General features: G+C 38.5%; 1 protein-coding gene across 3 annotated transcripts in view; it reads right to left on the reverse strand.

Moving 5' to 3' along the window:
* Positions 1 to 8,448: 8,448 nt before the first annotated feature.
* Positions 8,449 to 20,357, reverse strand: part of PANK1 (pantothenate kinase 1) — a 70,529-nt gene continuing 58,620 nt past the window's right edge. For 2 of the 3 annotated variants that reach the window (XM_069099189.1, XM_069099191.1), the window contains exons 6-7: positions 16,049 to 16,174; positions 8,449 to 10,506 (exon numbers count right to left, since the gene is read on the reverse strand). In XM_069099189.1, coding sequence (XP_068955290.1) covers positions 10,447 to 10,506; positions 16,049 to 16,174 — 186 coding nt within the window. In that variant the 3' untranslated portion in view covers positions 8,449 to 10,446. The remainder of the gene's footprint in view (positions 10,507 to 16,048; positions 16,175 to 20,357) is intronic. The other variant, XM_069099190.1, reaches the window with a different exon arrangement.

A 20,357-nucleotide genomic window follows, 5' to 3' on the forward strand; every position in this document is an offset into this window, starting at 1 on the left:
AAAATGTTGCCTTCTTGGATGTTGAAAACTACAAATACATTTTTAAAAACCAAAAAATGTTGCCTTCTAAAACAGCTGATGAACAGAATAGAAAAAGTGTCTGTAGAAAGCATGCTGTATGTTTTCTCAAGAACATTAACAGAAAAAAAACTGGAAGGAGGACCACAAAAGGATAAAATAGTAGAGCAGAGGGGGCGGCCAGGTGGTGCAGTGAGTAAGAGCCCCGGCCCAGTGTCGGGAGACCCGGGATCAGTTCTGGCCTCAGATACTTGGCACCCACACAAAAAATAACTAGCCGTGTAACCTTGAGCAAGCTACTTAACCCCAATTGCTTAAAAAAAAAAATAGTATAGCAGGTCTGTCAGAGTTTATAAAATGAATCACTGATGAGAGTAGAACCATAATATTTAGACTTCAATATTTCAGTGACCAATTTGTCATATGAGAAAATAGAAATTATACTAAAAGAAGATAAAGCTGAGTAAAGTTGAATTAGAACAACTACACACTGAAGAAATCCATGCTAAAGGTGACAGAATTTTGAAATTATTTAGGAACTGAATTCCACAATATCTGAAAGAGACAAAAACAGAAAAATAAAATCACAAATCATCAAAAAGAGGGGATTAATAGGACATCAGAATCTATATGTTGCCTACTTTCACAATTCTATAAATTCCTTCTGAAAAGGAATCTGAGGAGGAGAGGATACTTGACCCTTTTCAGGATAATGCAAAAGAGAAAAGTGTTATATGGAGGATAAAGGGAAGGAAAAGGATATATGTACAGACTAAAAACATATTTGATGATCTTCCTGAAGAGACTGGATAAAAGTTGGATGCTGTAAAGAAAAAGAAGCATCCAGGTCTCCGAAGAATGATGTAATAAGTCATAGAAGCTATCACATTAGAGATCATCTAATAATGGGTAGAGGAAGAGTACGTTAAATGGTAATTCCATGTAAAAATATATTGAGTCAGCTATTTATTGGCCTGACAACATGAAGGAGATTTGTTGTCTTTCTGGACTACATAACTAATACATAAAAGAGAATCTCCCAAGGCTTACCAAAATGGAAGATAACTACCCTATTCTACCCCCTTCTACTAAATTACATGGGCACAAATGACCTAGTAGGAACCTAAAAAGTATTGCCAGTGATTATTAAGTCTTAGGCAAGAAACTGAAGACCAGAAGGGCTCAAGTTATGTTTTCCTCAGTTTCCCATTGAAGGTCGGGAAGTCAGAGAGAAAAATTAACTTGTAAAGTAAATACCTAGATAAATAAGATTTAGATTTCTCGATCATAGCATATAATGCAGCACTGACAGATACACGATCAAAGATGGAGTACACTTAAAAGTGAACAAGAATGTTTTTTAGCAAAGAACTGGAAATTGAGGGGAGGTCAATTGGGAAATGGCTGAACAAGTTGTAGTATATGAATGAAATGGAATACTATTGTGCTATAAGAAATGATGAGGGGGGCGGCTAGGTGGCACAGTGAGTAAAGCGCCGGCCCCGGAGTCAGGAGGACCCGAGTTCGGTTCCGGCCTCAGACACTTAACACCCACACAAAAAAACCAGCCGTGTAACCTTGGGCAAGTTACTTAACCCCAATTGCCCTCCAAAAGGCAAAAAAAAAAAAAAATGATGAGCAGGCAGATTTCAGAAAAACCTGGAAAGGTTCACATGAACTCATGCTGAGTGAAGTGAGCAGAACCAGGAGAATATTGTGTGCAGTAACAGCAATATTGTGCAATGATCAGCTATGATAGACTTAGTTCTCAGCAATACAATGATCTAAGACAATTCTAAAAGACTCATGATAGAAAATGCTATCCACATCCAGAAAAAGAACTATGGAGTCTGAAAGCAGATCAAAGCATATTATTTTCACTTTGGGGGGACTTTTTGTGGTTTTTCCCCTTTGTTCTGTTTCTTCTTTCACAACATGACTAATGTGGAAATGTTTAGTATGATTGTACATGTATAACCTATATCAGATTGCTTGCCGACTTGGGGAAGGGGGAGGGAAGAGAGGAAAAGAGAAAAATTTGGAACTCAAAATCTTATAAAAAATGAATGTTAGAAACTAACTTTACATATAAATAGAAAAAATAAAATAGTATTTACAAAAAGAATGTATTTACCAGGTGTCTAGAAAATCTAATCAAAAAGGCTTTGAACTAAACAATGATGGAGGGGAAAGACCACCTATGTATATCCCTCAAGCTGGCTACTATAGATAATAGCCACAAAAAAGGAAGAATAGCATCTGAGATATTCAGAAAATAATGAGGTCAAATAAAAAAGGCTTGGGTAATGTCTTGGCTCCATTTTTTAATTTCCCACAGAGCCTAAGGAAGTGATCTGCAAACAAGGCCTTAAAAAAGATGTTTCTACTCCATGAGTAGCCTGACAGAAAGCTGGCTTTTCCCATTAACAATAAAATGTAAGTCACAAAAGTAATTCAAAATAATTTAACATTTAATTTGAAAACCAAAGATTATGAATACCAATCCAATGGAAAAAAGGGACAACCATTTGATGCTTTTCTATGTAAAAAATCTTGTATTAAAAAAAAAATTCACATGGTCATTTGACTAACTCATTGACTAAATTGGTCCAAATGTAGGTTGTGATTTTTCTCTATATTCAGCTTACATAAAATCTTAAATGTAGCCTAAGACCCAGGGGTTTGTAGCCAGGGATTCATAAACTTATTTTTTTAAATATTGTGATAAACTGTATTTCAATATAACTGATTTTCTTCTTCCCACCTATTTTATTTTCTGCATTTAAAAACATTATGAAAAGAAGCCCATAGGCTTCATCAGATTCCCAAATGCATCCATCATAAGAAAAAGGTTAAGGACTCTCAGTGTGATGAATGGTATCTTTCAGGATAGATTCATATACATTAAAATGTAAGGTTTTTTGTGACTAGGGATGGTTTAACTCATTGTATCTGTAGTAACAACACCTGTTATTGGGTGCCTGTGAAATAAAGTTCGGTTGATTGATTTGTAAAAATAGAAAGAGGCATCAAAAGATCAATGAGGAGACAAAGCAGATGTTCATCTACTGGGAAATGTTTGTATAAATTATATTACGTGAATACAATGGAATATTATCAAGTAGTACAGACTAGCAAGAAAACAATACAGAAAAGCATAGAAAGTGTTAAATGCATTAATACAAAGTGAAACAGAAAGTAGGAAAACAAGATACATAATGACTACAACAATGTAAATAGAAAAAAACAGATCAAATCAGAACTGAAAACTATATAATTATGATGAAGAAATGGAAGAAGAGATGTGAAATACACTTCTTTGCAAGACTAGGGTCTATGGGTATAGAACACCTCATACACTGTTGGAATTTGACTGACATGTTGATTACTGATGGAGTAGGAGGAGGAAGTATCACTCAGCCTTCCCCCACAACACAAGTTCTCCACAATGATCTAGAAAATGCACCAGAATGAATCCTGATAAGGAAATCCAAAGGGAAAAAAAGTGACTCATGTTTCTAACCCAGGTCAGTAGAAGGAGACCAGCGGACAGTGGGGAAAGGGTCTGGTCAGGGGTATACGTGACAAGGAGCATTCTAGCACTTAGGAATTAAAAGAGGAATAAGACCATGCACCAGAGTAAGAGGCCCCAAACTCATACAGGAGGCTCTCAACTTTGTTCAGGTTGTGGGACAGGGGCAATTTGTAGCTCTGTCGTATACTATCCAATTCTGGGACACTGAGAGTGAACTGAAAGGGGTCCTGTGCCTAGGGGTGGGATTCCAGGTTAAGGAGCAGTAGTTTCTGTTGGAGGAACAGTCATTGAATTAGCTAGGAACAGGTTCAGAAGTAAACAGTTGTCATCTGCCTCTGAACCCAAGACTGGATCAGGTCTTAGTTCCAGGCTCCAGTTCAGTCTGAAACCTATAACAGAATAAACCAGGGCAGGAATTAGAGACCAAAGGAGACCTTGAAATTCTGTCTTTCTGCCTGCAAAGTTTTCTAGCTCACTGTTAATGGCTGAATCTAGGAGAAGTTTATTGGGATTTCCTACTGGGGCAAGTCAATTGAGGTGTTGCACAGACCCAAACCCAGTTAAGGAATTTGTAGTGTTCAGGCCAAGAGAACAATGATAAAACTTTGCCCTGAATCATACCACTCTGGGAGCACTGAAAGTTTTCAGCTCCCCAGCTTGAGCTATTCCTAAGATCCTAGAATAACACAACATTTGATATGTTGATGGGTTTTTCCAAACTCCCTCATTCTTTTCTTTTTTTCTTATTAAAAAGGATAAATCTCTGAGAAGGGGGGGGGGATATATTGGGATATGCAAGTGCCATAAAGACAAAATGGTATCCATTTTTAAAATATCTATCATTGTAGGGGTGCCACCTATATTTAGGTTGGTATGTTTGGACCAGCATAATAATTTAAACTAATAGATCTATGGTTGTAACAGCAAGTAATTATCTATAGACACTCAAGGCTAATATTTCAAAGCATGTCATTTGGATAGTCAGATCTTAAAGTAGCAAATCAATTTCCTTCAAATTCATTTTCATGTTAGGTACATGTAGGATATGGTTCCATTATTTTCACTGATGATCTATTTTTAGCAGTAACTTGGTCATAGATATAAAACATAGAACACCAGAGAAAAAAATGCTAAAAAGATATCTGACCCACTGGGATAAATTAACTGAAGTTTCCCTTCAAGCTTTAGTAAATGGGAAATAAGTGGAAAATCGTGGTTTCAGAATGTTGAAATGAATTGTTTAGATCACAGCCAGACCACTTACCTCTCTTTCAATCCAATTCAATTCAATAAACATTTAATAAGTGCCTACTATGTGCTAGGCACTGTGCTAAGAGCTGAGGACACAAAAAGAGGCAAAGACAGACCCTGCTCTCAAGGAACTCACAGTCTAATGGGGGAGATAACATGTAAACAAATATATGCAAAGATACAAACACAGTAAGAAGGAAATAAGATACACAGGCAATGGGGTACAGAAATCTATCTTACCCTACAAGAAAAAAAAGGGGGAAGGGGATAAAAGGGAGGTAGTATGATAGAAAGGAGGGTAGATTTGAGGAAGGGGTAATCAGAATGCATGCCATCTTGGGGATGGGGAGAAAAATTGGAACTCAAAATCTTGTGGAAATGAATGTTGAAAACTAAAAACATACAAAAATTAATTTTTAAAAAAAGAAGGAAATAAGAAAGAGAAAGCAATGGATTAAAAGGTGTTATGGAAGACCTGTAGGTGGGATTTTTTTTCTGACATTCTTTGTAACATACAGAAATAGCCAGATATCTATAGACATATCATTGCCCCCGCATGGTACATATTCCTAAGATGCTGAGTCAACTTAAAGTAGAAATAGCAAATTAGAAGAAATGAGGACAATGCGAGAAGGAGGGGAACAAAGTACCAGATTCGCTTTGATCAATTTGTCACATCTTTAAAATAAGTTAAGTCTCCTCTGCAAAATAAGTTAGGTCTCTTAAAACCAAAATCTCTTCTATAATCAGTTTTCCAAAGGCAAGGGAGGCAGAAGGTTGAGATACAAGATTTCTATGGTTCCTTCCAGGCAAAAAGTCTATGAGCAGCTAGCTCTAAAATAGTAGTCATTAGGTCACTGTGCCCCCTACTACATAATTAGAAAACTGTGTATTTTAATCATCTACAAAAGTAGGTGGTAACTAAATATGTTTATGACTGGTTAAGTAATAATAAATTTGAAATGATAAAACCAAACCAAGTTATAGTTGGGATCATTTAAATTGCAATACACTAGAAGCCTGGCAAAAATCTTGCAGCTAACAATATAGTGAAACAGTTCTGAATTTAGAGCCAGAAGGCACTAGTATAAATCTCAGCTTCACACTTTACTACCTTTTACCTGGGATAAGTAATCTGCCCTCTCTGAGCCTCACTTTCCTCATCGATAAAATAAGGAGGTTAGATCTCCAAGGTTCCTTCCTAATCAAAAATGCCCCTGCCCTATGAATTATTTCCAGCTCAAAAATTCTGTGTACAAAAGCTCTGTGTATTAAATTGGTTATAGATTATAGACTTAATAATTCAATAAACATCTGTTGTTAATGAATCGTGTCTGACTTTTTGTGACCCCCTTTAGGGTTTTCTTGGCAAAGATACTGAAGTGGTTTGTCATTTCCTTCTCCAGATCATTTCATAGATGAGGAAACTAAGGCAAACAGGGCTAAGTGACTTGCCCAAGGCCACAAAGGTAGTAAGTATCTGAAACCAAACTGGAACTCAGGTCTTCATGACTCCAGACCCGGCACTCTATCCACTGAACCTCCTTAAACTTCTATTATGTGACAGGTACCATGGTAAAACCTGGGGATACAAAAAGAGTCAAAAGACAAATCCCTGGATCTTAGCAATGAATAAAAAATAGAGAAAGATGACTAGGAAGAGAGAAAGAGAATGCAATTAACACAAATGAGTTTACTTTATTGGCTATCAACTTGCAAGTTTTAAGGAATGGGACAGACAATAGTAATCTACTTCAATAGATCTATGATCTCATCAATGTGGGTAGGGTATTTCCTTCAAACCATCCATCACTTCCCAACCAGTACTATTATAGTCCATATTCTCCCATAGATCTTCTATAGAGGATCTATCCAACGTATGAGAATGGATAGAGTGCCAGACCTGGAGTCAAGAAGACTCATTCATCTTCATGAGTTCAAATCTGGGTCTCAGATACTTACTTGCTGTATGACTCTGGGTAAGTCACTTAACCCTGTTTGCCTCAGTTTCCTCTTCAGCAAAATGAGCTGGAGAAGAGAAATGGCAAACCACTCTAGTATTTTTGCCAAGAAAACTGCAAAATAGGGTCAAGAAGAGTCAGACACAACAGAAAAACTAAAAAGCCTTGAAATGGAATTAGACAGATACCCCACAAGGTTTGACACAAAAGAAGTGTGATCTATGATGATGAGATGTTTCTTATCCAAGAGATACAATCACAGGCTCTTTCATTTCATTCTTCAACAAGGCACTAAACCATCTTCAGCATTGAAAAGGAAGATCAATTCCAGTTTCACTTTCCAAGGACAAGAGTTGGTAAAATCTGACCATTCAAATATATGATCACACTAGGAATCTAGGAGTCACTTGAAAGCAAATGCTTTGCATGATAACTCTAAGACAGATGCAAAACCCAGTGTTTGTCTGATGTGGACATGACATCTGCCTCAGGACAGGTGACATTTAGAGACTGCCATGCTGCTTTTCATCTCAACAAAAAAGGCTGACCACATACAGTCAAAATCTCATTGATAATATTTTTATTATTTAATAATATCTCCCATTAGTCAAACCTAATCAACTTAAAGGGCTTCATAAAAGTCATCAAGGAATTTCAGATACATACTCTGGATAAGCAAGAACATTTCTTTATGGGATGCCAACTTGACTGGATGATTTTACATGATGCAAAGGAAAAAGCACTGGCTCTGGATTCAGAGGTCCTGGGTTCAAATCCTAACTGATATTACTTGTGTGACCTTGGACAAGTCACTTAACTTCCCTGGGCCTCAGTTCCCTCATTTGTAAAAAGAAAAAATAAGGGGGTTAGACTAGATGACCTCAGAGGTCTCTTCTAGCTCTAGATGTACCATCCTATGACTTATTACAAAAATAGTACAACTGCCATGGTCATTGGACCTCACTTTGAGATTTCTGATTGGTTCCAGGGAGGGACTCAAGGCAGCATGGTGTAGTAGGAAGAACTAGATTCAAATCCCAACTCTGTCCCTCACAAGCGGCTTGACCATAAACATCACTTTGTCCATCTGTAAAATGAGAACATTCAACTAGACGCAACGCTGACACTATCACCCCATGAAAGCTTTGCTCCCACCCTCACCCAACTTGGTCCAATGAGTACAGGAAGTACACCTGGTAAGGCAGTTCAATTAGCTGGTGTGGATTTATACCCTTGAATATAAAACTGACCAAGCTGCCTGTGTTTTCAAGTCAGTTTGTAGTGAAATCACAGGTCTGTAACAACAAAAAGTGATCGAGTACAACTGAGGCATTCATAATAACATGCATGGTGATTTCATTCTTTCAGAATGAGAAAATATTGACAGAATTATTCTATGAGCATTTGCAATGTAAAAAAAAAAAGCCCTCCATTTCAGAAGTTATTGAAAGCTGATGAAGTTGGAAAAGAAAAAGAATTCCATAAAATGATACATTTTGTGTTGAGAAGAGTATCTATCACATGTCTCCAAGAGACTAAAACAAAAGGCTCAGATTATAAAATGCTTGGTGGGAAAAACATGATAATGTTTTTTTCAAATTCAATAAAAATTAATATTACCCAAATAATATCTAATCAAGACAAGGAATTGCAGAAATGAAAGCCACATATACACAGGACACATCACAACAGGAATGGGCTTTATTTCAACCAGACAAGTCAACACTTCAATTAGTATCCACTTCTTCACAACCTGAAGATGTAAAAATTAACGACTGTATCCAAAAGACAAAGAGGGAAGCCAATCAATCTCTCTTTTGATCCAGACTGTCCTTCCTAACTCCCCCTCTTTAACAAGCCAAAGCAAAAAGATCAGTTCTTTCTAGTATTTTGTCCAGGGTCATTCAAGACAAAGGCAAAAGGGGAGGAAATAAAATCAAAGTCAGTAATTGTCAGGACATCTATTTGAACTAAAAATTAATTTTTACAAAAAAAAATCAATAAAATAAATTTGCTTTTTAGAAATATTATCTTTCTCAAATATTAAAAGTAAAAACATTTTAAAATTTCTACTCATAAGATCTCATTACAGCACTCTGGGACACATGTACAAAAAAGACATAGTTTGCTGACTGGTTATCATCTCATGCCATAATTTGTTTCTTTCCCTGACACTCCAATTTGCAACAGAATTTTGATAAGGTCAGAATTCTATTGAAGAACTCCCTTCAAATATCAAACATAATATATAAAGATTTAATATCATTTACTTTGTGAGGTTAGAAAGTTATCTTCATAAAAGGTTTCATTTAGTATTGAGTTGCTGATATAAAATAAACCAAGAGGCTGAATGACCTAGTGGCTAGAGTGTTTTGAGCTTGAAATAAGAAAGACTTGGGTTCAAATCTAACTTGGACACTTACCAGCTGTGGCTTCCGTGTGCCTGAGACAACTCCTTAGGACTTAATTAAATCATGGCTTGGCTGTCATCTGCACCAGCAAATGAGAATTCCCACCCTGGATAGAATCCAAGACTTTTTGTGTATTCCCACTTAATACTGCAGATTTATAGGGGACAAGGCAAAAATGTTCATCTAACCTTACTTATTGCCACAGTCTGTTAATATAATGCGGAAGAGAATAAACCTTGGTCTGGGAATGAGATGACGCAGTTGTCCACATTCTAGACCAACCCTATCTTATCTAAAGTTTATCCTTCCCAGAGCCTAGAAAAGTACTCTGCACCTAGTAGGCATTTAATGATTGTTGTATATACCACTGTATTATCATCACACTTCTATCACTAGCTATGTGAAACTATACAATTCACTTTCCTCTCTGGATCTCTGTTTCCTTCCCTGTAAAATGAGGGAGGCTACACTTAGGTCCCTTCCAGTTCTGACATTCTATGGTCTAAGGTTTCTTCTAGGCCTGTGACTCTACGATGTTTGGAGTTTTCACTGCATGGGTACTTTCATAAAGCCTTAGCTCTCACTGCTAAGCCAGTAGAATGGTCAGCTCCTTGGATAATGTGAATGTATGTTTACAGAAAAAAATCTCTCATTGTGGAGGAAGAGGACAGAAATTGAGCTTTGGGAGACAGCTCTCCTTCTATGGGACATTCACTCACAGACAGAAATATGAGACAAAAAAAAAAAAACCCAACAAACTGAAAAGGGGAAAAAAGCGTTCACAGTAAAACATGCTAGCTTTGTAGTTTCATTTGAAACCAACAGCAAATCATGAAACGTCATGAAAAATATAAGTCAAGATAAAAATCTCCTAGAGTGATTACTAAATGAAGTTAAAATTACCACACTGATCAGTAAACCCCAGAAGAAAAACACAGCTATTACATTTCAGGTCCTTCTGAAACATTTTTCAGCTTTTTAAAACGAATGCATAAAACTGGGACATTTGGCCACGTTGCACATTTTGTCCTTTAAAAAAAAATGCAGTATACAGGAAGAAAAAAAACCTCTTGTATTCCCCATGTGAATTTTGAATTCTATGCTCAAAACCCCAAGAGTAAAAGATCAGCTAGAAGGATTTCAGATTATTTACAAATCCAGCAGGTACGACTGCCAAATGGCTTCGTTCCCATCCTGATCCTGACTTTCACTTTCTCCAGCAGCAACCTCAGCAGGGGCATCTTTCCCATCTTTTGTCCAGGTGACATCTTTACTGATCATCAGTCATCTTAAACAATTCCAGTAGAGCCCCAACAGCACCAAAGTAGCCCTTCAAAACAAGAGAAAACATACAATAAGAAACTATTTAGAAAAATGTTAAAATAGCCAATGACTCAAAAAAATTTTGGAATGTCAAATCTCTGTTTGGGATGGTGACAAGTTAAAATCTAATTCCATTTGAACATCATTAAGTGCTTACTACATGCAATTAATCAATCAATCAATTGTTAAGCAGTTAATATGTTCTGGGAACTAACGTAACTGCTCAGGGAGACAGACAAAAATGAGATGATCCCTGCCTTCAGGGAGCTTAGTGGAGACAGCACATATATAAGATACCACCTATAAAAGCACATAATAAACAGGCACTGGAAATAGGCAGATAGGAATAAAAAAAATATAACAGTCATTGCCTTCAAAGAGCTTACAAATAAATACGAGGTAATTTAACACGTCAACTAGGAGAGATCAAGCAAGGCTTCAAGAAGGAGGCAATACTTAGGTTGAGTCTAGAAGAAAGATAAGAGTTAGGAGGGAATGAATTCCAAGTTTTTGAGGTTGGGGAGGAGGGATATGTCAGGGGAGAGGAACTAGGGATACAGAAGTATTCTGCTTGATCAAAATGTAGAAATGTGTGAAGCAGAGTCATAAGAAGAAATCTGCGAAAGTCTATAGGAGCCAGACTATGGGGGGCTGTAAAAGCCAGGCTGACAGATTTGAATTTTACCCCAAAGGCAAGAGGGAGCCATTGTGGGTTTTTAAGTAAGGGGCTCTTCAAAGTGTGAAGCTCTCTTCTGTTCAACAAGAGTCTCAGAGTTGTTTCTTTTTTTATTTATTTATTTTTAGTTTTCAACATCCACTTCCATAAGATTTAAATTTTCTTCACCTCCTTCCCTCCCTCCTTCCCAAGACTACATGCAATCTCATATAGGCTCTACATATACATTCTTATTAAACATATTTACACATTGGTCATGTTGTATAGAAAATTTGGAATGAATGACAGGAAAAAAGAGAAAGAACAAAGCAAAACAAATTAAGAAAAGAGAGCAAATAATATGCTTTGAGCAACATTCAGACCCCATAGTTTTTTCTCTGGATGTGGATGGCATTTTCCATCATGAGTCTTTTGGAGTTGTTTTAGATCCTTGCATTGCTGAGAAGAGCTAAGTCTATCAAAGTCAGTCATAGCACAATGTTGCCATTACTGTGTACAATGTTCTCCTGGTTCTATTCACTTCACTCAGCATCAGTTCATGTAAGTCTTTCCAGATTTTCTGAAGTTCACCTGCTCATCATTTCTTATAGCACAATAGTATTCCATTCCATTCATATACCACAATTTGTTCAGCTATTCCCCAGTTAACGGGCATCCTCTCAATTTCCAGCTCTTGGCTACCACAAAAAGAGCCACTACAAATATTTTTGTACATGTAAGTCCTTTTCTCATTTTTATGATCTCTTTGGGATACAGCCCTAGAAGTGGTACTGCTGGGTCAAAGGGCCCTTTGGGCATAGTTCCAAATTGCTCTCCAGAATGGTTGGATCAGTTCAAAACTACACCAACAATGCATTAGTGTTCCAATTTTCCCACATCTCCAGCATTTATCATTTTCCTGTTTGGTCATGTTCAGCCAGTCTGATAGGTATTATATGGCACCTAAGAATCCTTTAGATTTGCATTTCTCTAATCAATAGTGGTTTAGAGCATTTTTCATGACTACAGATAGCCTTAATTTCTTCCTCTCAGAGTTGTTTCTTAACTCCACGTCTCCTGTGACCGTTTTCTCCTCTGTATCACATTCTTTCATCTTCTAATCTTCCCAGGCAGGTCAGGATTTCCCCACATCTTTTTAAATCTCTCTTGATTTTCCCTCAAAGCCTTTCTTTTTCTTCTTCCACTGTTGTTGCTGTTTTTAAAGGCATATTTCATTCTCCCAGGATAACTTCTTCAACCCTTCCAGTGGTGCTTTGTCTTTTGCTCTTTGTTATTCAGGCAATATGTCTTCTCCTTCCCTTTCAATCCATCTCTTCCTTCAGCTCAGAAGCAGTGATCAAGGACCCACCATGGCCTGGTTCAGGCAACTGATGGCATAGTGGACTCAGAAAGACCTGAGTTCAAATCCAGCCTCAGATGCTTATTAGTCGTGTGACCCCGGACAAATCACTTAACTTCCGTTTGCCTCAGTTTCCTCAATTGTAAAGTAGGGATAACAACAGCACCTACATCCAAGGGTTATTGTGAGGATTAAATGAGATCATTGTAAAGTGCTTAGAATGGTGCTTGGCACAGAGTAAGTGCTTAATAAATTCTTGTTCCCAGGCAAAAGAGTGTTACATTTTGCCCCAAATAAATTTAAGGACCAATGGGTACAATATTCAACAAAAAAAAAATAAAGAAATGCTTGTTCCCTTGACCCTTTCAATGCCATGGATGGCATTGCTTATCAAACTCGCAGATGACACAAAGTCGCTGGGGATAGACAGCATATTAGATGGCAGAATCAGGATTCCTACAGATCTCAATAGGCTAGGATGCTAAACTGTTCTATAGCAATGAAATTTAATATAAAATTTTAAAAAGCTTTGCACTTAAGTCTTTTATTCCAATGGCACCTAGGCAGCACTGTGGACAATGTTGGGCTTAGATCTTAGAAGACCTAAATGCCAATCCTGCCTCAGATACTTGCTATATTGATCTTGGGCAAGTCCTTTATCTCTCTGACCCTCAGTTTCCTCATCTGTAACATTAGGAAATTGTACCTTATGGCCTCTGACATGTGCCTTCCAGCTTTTGATCTAATTCTATGAATTTTTAAAATCAGCTTCATGCATATGACATAGGAGGTGTGTACTTTGACAGCAATTAATCTCAAGAAGACCTAGGAATTTCAGTGGTCCACAAGTTCAATGAGTATATAACGAATGCAATTTTAGGCTACATCAAAGAGAGGCAGTCACTGGGACTAGGGAAATGATAGTATCTTGTCCCTGGTCAGATCACATCCAGAATAATATGTTCAGTTCCTGGTGGCTCTTTAGGAAGGATACAGATAAGCTGGAATAACCAGAGAAGGTCAGTGAGGAAGGTGAAGGGCCTTGAATTCATGCCACATGAGAAATGGTTGGGGATGTTTAGCCTGGAGAGAAGAGGTCCCAAAGAGTACATGACATTGGTCTTCAAATATTTGGAGGACTGTCATGTGGAAGAGAAATCACACCTGTTCTGAAGGTCCCAGAGGGTAGGACAAGGAGTAATGGATGAAAGGTGCAGAGAGCCATTGTAAGTTTGACGTAAAGAAAAACACTGCAAAAATCCAGAGTGATCTAAAATTACAGTGAGCTACCTTGGAAGGCAACACTGAATTCCCCAACACTGAATCTCTTCAGGTTTGATGACCTGATGGGTTAGTTCTATATATGAGACACTTGTTTAGATGACAGTATGACTCTGAAATTTCTTCCAACCCCGAGACTATGATTCGGTGTGACAAGTTCCCAAGGTCTCCTCTCTTGGTCGATTATAGTCACAGTCATAGGATTTATAGCTGGAAGGGTACCTCATTTGATAACCAAGACAGAAGTGAAATAGCATTTCCATAGCCACAGGGTAGCAAAGCAGTCATTTGAACCCAAATCTTCTGACTCCAAGGACAAGAAACATCAACAGTCATGGAAATCCATTGATGAGAAGAGACCTGCTTCCCTCTCTCCACCCAGAAATGGCCTGGTGCCCTCCTCCCCCAGCAGCCAAGAGGCCATGAGACTCCAGCGCAGGCATGATGAGAATGATGCCTCATCAGCCACTGTAGTATTGTAAAGGACCATGATGCCTGAGGACAACAGCAAAGAGTGAAAGCAAAGGCAGAGGTCCAGCAAAACTTAAGATTCCATAAAAATGTCATTATTGAGCATATAAGCTCCTTCGAGGGCAGGGACTGATTTTACCTTTCTTTGTATTTCTAAGGCTTAGCACAGAAGGACAACCTGTGCAAAGAGATGAAGGCAGAAGATGGAAGACCAAGTTTAGAGACTAGCAAGTAAGCCGGTTTCTTTGAAACAATTATGATATGAAGGGGAATGCTATGAAATGAGCCTGGAAAGGAGGCTGGGGCCAGATAGTGAAGGTCTTCTAATGCCAAGCCTCTCTGTGCCTCAGTTTGCCCTTCTGTAAAATGAGGTAACTGGACTGGGTCCTTTACATCACTAAATTCTGTATATGTGACCTCAGACCACTTCCAAGTAAGAAAAAAAGTACTGTCTTATTTCCAGCATTCATTTTCACCAATGGGCATCATGGATGAGTTGTGATTGGTACTAGCTGAGGTAATTCCCCCTACAGAAGAGAACGACAGAAGTCCTAATGAACTCGATCACAAGCTTTCATGTACTTTAAAAAAATCAAATGTGATTTATCTGTCTCTTTATTCTTTAAAAAAAAAAAGTTAATCATTCCACACATGATTTGTTGCTGTTATTTAACTGTTTTTTCAGTCATATCTGACTCTTCATGACCCTATTTGGGGTTTTCTTGGCAAAGATACTGGAGTGGCTTGTCATTTCCTTCTCCAGCTTATTTTAAGATGAGGAGCTAAGGTAAACAGGATAAAATGACTTGAAATCAGGTCCTCCTGACTCCAGAGCCAGCATTCTTTCCACTGTGTCACCTAGTTGTCTCCATACGTGATTGAGTTTGCCTCTATGCTCATGTGGATAGAGCAAAAAGCCTCACAATAGCTACTCATTCTGACATTCATACAAAATAAATTCCAGAGGAAAAAAAAAAGTCTTCAGTTTCTCTTGAGATGAATGCCAAATATAATCTATCATCTTCCTCTATCTTTTAGATTGTCAGACTAAGGAGACAAATCCATCAATTAACAAAGAAAACGACAGATCTATAAAGTATTCATTATTTGGAGAAGGAAGTATGGTGTGGTAGAAACAGACAGAAAGAGAGACAGAGAGAGATGACAAGATCAAAGTCTATAACCTGACTCTGATGCTTCCCAGGTATATTTAACCACAGGTAAGTCATTTAATTTCTCTGACTCCTGGCTTTCCCATGATCACACTTAAGCCAGTGGCACTCCATAAGGCTATTGGAATGAAATCACTTTTTAAATTACAAAGCCCCAGACATGTGAGAGGAAGCTGTGGGCTAGTAGAAAGCTCGCCTGAGAGCCCAGAAGATCCAGTTATTTGATCTTGGTCAAGTTACTTATCCCCTTGGAGCCTAAAACAGATTAAAATGTAATTGGGAAATATTTAGCAAAATCAATACAAATACAATAGAACAGAGATAACCTTAACACGTGGTATTCTAAGTCAATATACAGGCAACAGGGATCCTCATGTATGGTCCAGTGGTCCCCATTTCTATTTGACTTTGACACCACTGCTCTAGATAACTCCTTAAGATTGCAGACTACAGGTTGCAGAAAGGGTGATAATCTGTATTGGAAGAGGGAACTTCCTCATGTGGAAATTCCTTATATCCATTAAATTACAAATCTAATCTCTGTTCCTTCATCCCTATATAAATGTGGGAGTTTATTTTAGGCAAATGATTCCATACATGTCATACCTACCTCATGTTCCAAGAACAGAGCTTTTAGCTGTCCTTTGGACCAAAAATCCATGGCATATGCTAGCAACTTCATAGAGACCATATTGATTCTAAGGAAATTCCCAACAAACACCACTCTGTCAATATTCTGCCAGGAAAAAAAGATTTTTAACATTAGAGAGCTATGGAAACAATAAGTAGAACACATTTCCCCTACAATTTTTATTTCAAATGTCAGTTTCTCAGCATTCTCTGGCTTAATGCCAAGAGTTACCCAATATATCACATGGGAGTCCTGGAAGGTACGTGGGCAGAAAAGAAGGTGATATCTGCCCCACCTCCGAGAGAGTAGTTTCATGGCAATCTGAAGATGGAGGCAGCATGAAATCTAGGCCCCCACTGACGGTCCAACGAGAACTACAGCACTGCTTGCTCCTGTTCACATTATCAAAAGGCTGCCATCAACTCTTGGCTATGTGCCTTTCCTCAAACATGCTTAGGACATAGATCCCTTCCCACCCTGCTGAGACAACATCAACAGTAATCAATAATAACAGGTGGCATTCCTACAGACCTTTCAGCTTCACAAGGCTCTTTATACACATTAACCCCACTGATCTTCAAATAATCCTGTGAAATAGGCATGAAGGTATTTTTGCTCCCATTTTACAGATGAGGAAACTGAGACTCAAAGAGGTGAATGGGTTTGCTATGATCACCCAGGTAGTGTCAAAGGCAGGTCTCTTCCTAGTTCTAAGACCAGCATTCTAGCTGCTATCTTACATAGCCTCTCAGAAGCCCCTCCCTTCTATAAAGTTTACCCCAAGTCTCCCAGATGAAAACAATGTCTTCCTCATCAAATTTCAAATAGCAATTTACCTGATTCACTTTTGCCTCCCAATCATGTTTTACCTTTGTAATATACTCATGTGTAGCCTTATTATATCTCCATTATCAGACTGTAGGCTCCTTAATGGCCAAGACTGTGTCATTTTTCTATCTTTGAGTTCCTAGTGAGAATGCCTTGTACACAGAAGGTAATCAATGTTTGTTGAATCTGAAGTGTTCCATATTCCCTGAGTACAGAGTAACCAATAGTGGGTGAAGGGAGCCCCAAAGCACAAAGGGACAGTAGAAGCAAGCTAACCTAAAGTTTCTAGAAACATCCATGGGTAATTAAAAATGGGCACAAATGAACAATAATTGGAACCACTTTCACAAACCAAATGTTGCTTGGGATGCAAGTCCTGAAGGTTGGCCAAATCTCTGGTCTACAGAAGACATCCAAGGGGATGGTAAAGAGAAAAGCAAATTAGGTTCTCAAGGTAAACCTTACCTGCATGGCAGCACTCTGAATTGGAAGGTTGGGGGAGAGGAAGGAGTTAGGGGTTTAGCCTGAAAATGACACTTGCCAACATAAGCTACAGTTTCATTTCATCCTGAGCCTCTAGAAATGCAATGAAGGGGCCACAGCATGACTCTCAAACCAAGAAACAATGAAAAAAAAAACACCTGTTCAACTCAGATGGTTCAAGGATACAGAAGGCCTAAGGTGGCATTCGTTCCAAGCACAGGATGTGTGTAACCCAGGAAGTAGGCTATTGTACTTACAAGTTTTATTTAGAAATAACTGGAAACAAACATGCTTTTCCAAAGTTTTAAATCCTGAGAAGGCAACATGGTGTGTTGAAAGGTGTGCTAGAAGTTACATCGAAGGCCTTGGCTACAAATCCCAGTTCTACCACTTTACCTATATGACCGGCAAGTAAGTTAAACATTCTGGACTTCAGAAACTTCTCTTTAACATAAAGGTTGGATTAATTGGCCTCTCAGGTCTCTTTCAGCTTTCAACGTATGATCCTATGACTAGACCAGCAATTAAAGATCATCATCCTTGGAGAATAAACTTACACTTGAAATAAAGACCATAATTTATGCAGCGTATCCCAAAAGACTTAATGCAATTTGGGCTTTAATAGGTTTAAATTGCACTAAGACTTCTGTAACAGCCTGGATGGTATTGTTTTACAAGCATGACCTCTATGTTGTAGTGGGAAAGGCACGTGATCTACAGTCAAATAAGCTAGATTCAAATCCTCTAATGCTTACTGCCCATTGGACTTGGGTCAATTCCCTTTTCCTCCCTAGGTCTTAGTTTCCTAAGTCAAAGAATGGGTTGGACTAAGATGGCCACTGAATGATGATCCTATGTTTCTCACAACCACTCTGTATAATGAGTACTACAAGTATTTTTATCCCCATTTTATAGATGAGGTAACTGAAGCTCAGAGGTTAAATGAACAGTTCAAGATCACACAGCTAGTAAATTTCAGAGATAAGATTGGAAACCAGGTTTCCCTGTTTTCAAGTCCATTCCTCCTAACTGTTATTCTACTCTATGGCTTACCTATTCACATTTGTATTACTACACTATCCCTACTTGTATTACTATGCTATACATGTCTAAATCCCACACACTTGGAAACAGAAACAAGCTAACTGCTTTTCCCAGTCCCCAGACCTCCCAGGTTGCTTGGACTCCAACTCAGCCATCACCAACCAACTGGACCTGCTGACAGAGTTTTCCCTCCAAATAATAGCTCTGTTACTATGGAAACACTTCAGAGAAGGGGAGTCCAGCCTTGGAAACCAGCATTACTTTCCCTGTCCAGTATATCAAGAGTGAGTAGAACCTAGTGAGAACCTCCATTTCCATTTCCAATGGCTTGAATTTCTAACCATGTAAAAACCCTGAGGATCTGATTTCTAGGCGCAATCCCATTCTGACCCTGGGTTTCAAAGAGTCTTACTTCTTAGAATAGAGCAGCAACCACCATGATCCACAGGATTTTGAAAGAGAAAGGCCATGTGGGAATAGGCAAACTGCCTTCAACAGAGAAGGACGTGGCAGTGAATATTAAAAAGGAAGACGAGGCCTGGGAAGAGACCAACTAAATTCAGAGGAAGGGTTTTTCCTTTCCCTCCTTCCCAACACAATGCTGCCAGAGAATGAAGCTTCTCCTTGCCCTGAGGCAAAGTATCAATCTCGACAATCTTGGGACAGGATTGGTGGAGAGCCCAGGAAAAGAAGACATTAAAAGCTGACAGTAAATGAAGCAGCCTGTCGTGGAAGCCAGACTTCTAAAGGGACAAAACTTCTCAATAAGAATGTAAAATTAAAGATTGAAAAAATAAGCAAAAAAATTTTAAAAAACAAACCACAACCCTTCCCTCTCTAGAAAAGTGTCTGGGGAACTTATTCTATGGAGCTCATAGGAAAATCCTACTCTGAAACACTTGGGGGTAGGACAGGGAGAGAATACTCCCATAAGCTGGCAAAAACCCATGGCCATGGAATCCGAACCATGATCCTCTAATAGAGTCCTCTTCTTGTATTTCTCCGGCCTGGGATACCGTCAGCTCTGAGACAGTAAAACCATTTCCACTAAGTCTTACAATCCTCCCCATGGCTGTAGGATCATTCCAGACATGTTAAGTATGGTTAAGCCTTCCATGGACATCCCACTGCAGTGCTGCCATAGTATTTTCTCAAAAGAGAAAACAAATCAAGATACTAACCCAACCAGGCCATAAATAGCAAGGAACACTTTAAGAAGATAGAAATGAGGGGAAAGGGAAGATAATGCTCTGGGGAGAAGGGACAGGTGTTATCTGTCAATTGACCGTTGGGAGATCATGAACATGGTCCACTGTATACATATTAGTCTGAGGACATATTTGGCAGTTGGGGGCACGAGGTGGAGATAATTTGGAAGACAATGTTTGAAAACAAAACAAAACAAACAAAAAAAACACCAAAGCCTTCTAGCACAGGGTGTTCTGAAGGCAGGAGGACAGACTTTGAAAAGGCACATCTCTGGAATGTGTTCATTTAATTTTCTGTTAAAACAGCTCCCAGGCTAAAGACTAGATTTCAACCTGATTTTCAAATTCATACCTATATACAGATTGTCAAGGCTCACAAATACACTTTCCTATGTGAAATAAAATACAGTGGAAGACCATTGGAAACCTGGAATTTGGAGATGGGACTAACACCTTCACAAGTTGATCTCATATTAGACCTCAGCTGTATTACAGACATGTTTTGGGGTGATGTGACTTGCATAATATGTTGTTAGCTCTACAAAAGCTTTCAAGAGGCCATCTGGTCCAACCCCTTTGTTCTACAGTTGAGGAAACTGAAGTACAAAGCAATTAAGGGACTTGCTTGAAGTTGCACAGAGCCAGGACCTGAATCCAAGTTTTCTAAGTTCAATATGGTTTTCCCCCTATCCCTTCTTGCTTTTCTAATAATAAGCCAAGTTATG

The sequence above is a fragment of the Petaurus breviceps genome, unplaced genomic scaffold (genome assembly GCF_028583685.1).
Source record: "Petaurus breviceps papuanus isolate PSGF00001 unplaced genomic scaffold, PetGlider_PUasm1.0 37, whole genome shotgun sequence".
Lineage (NCBI taxonomy): Eukaryota > Metazoa > Chordata > Mammalia > Diprotodontia > Petauridae > Petaurus > Petaurus breviceps.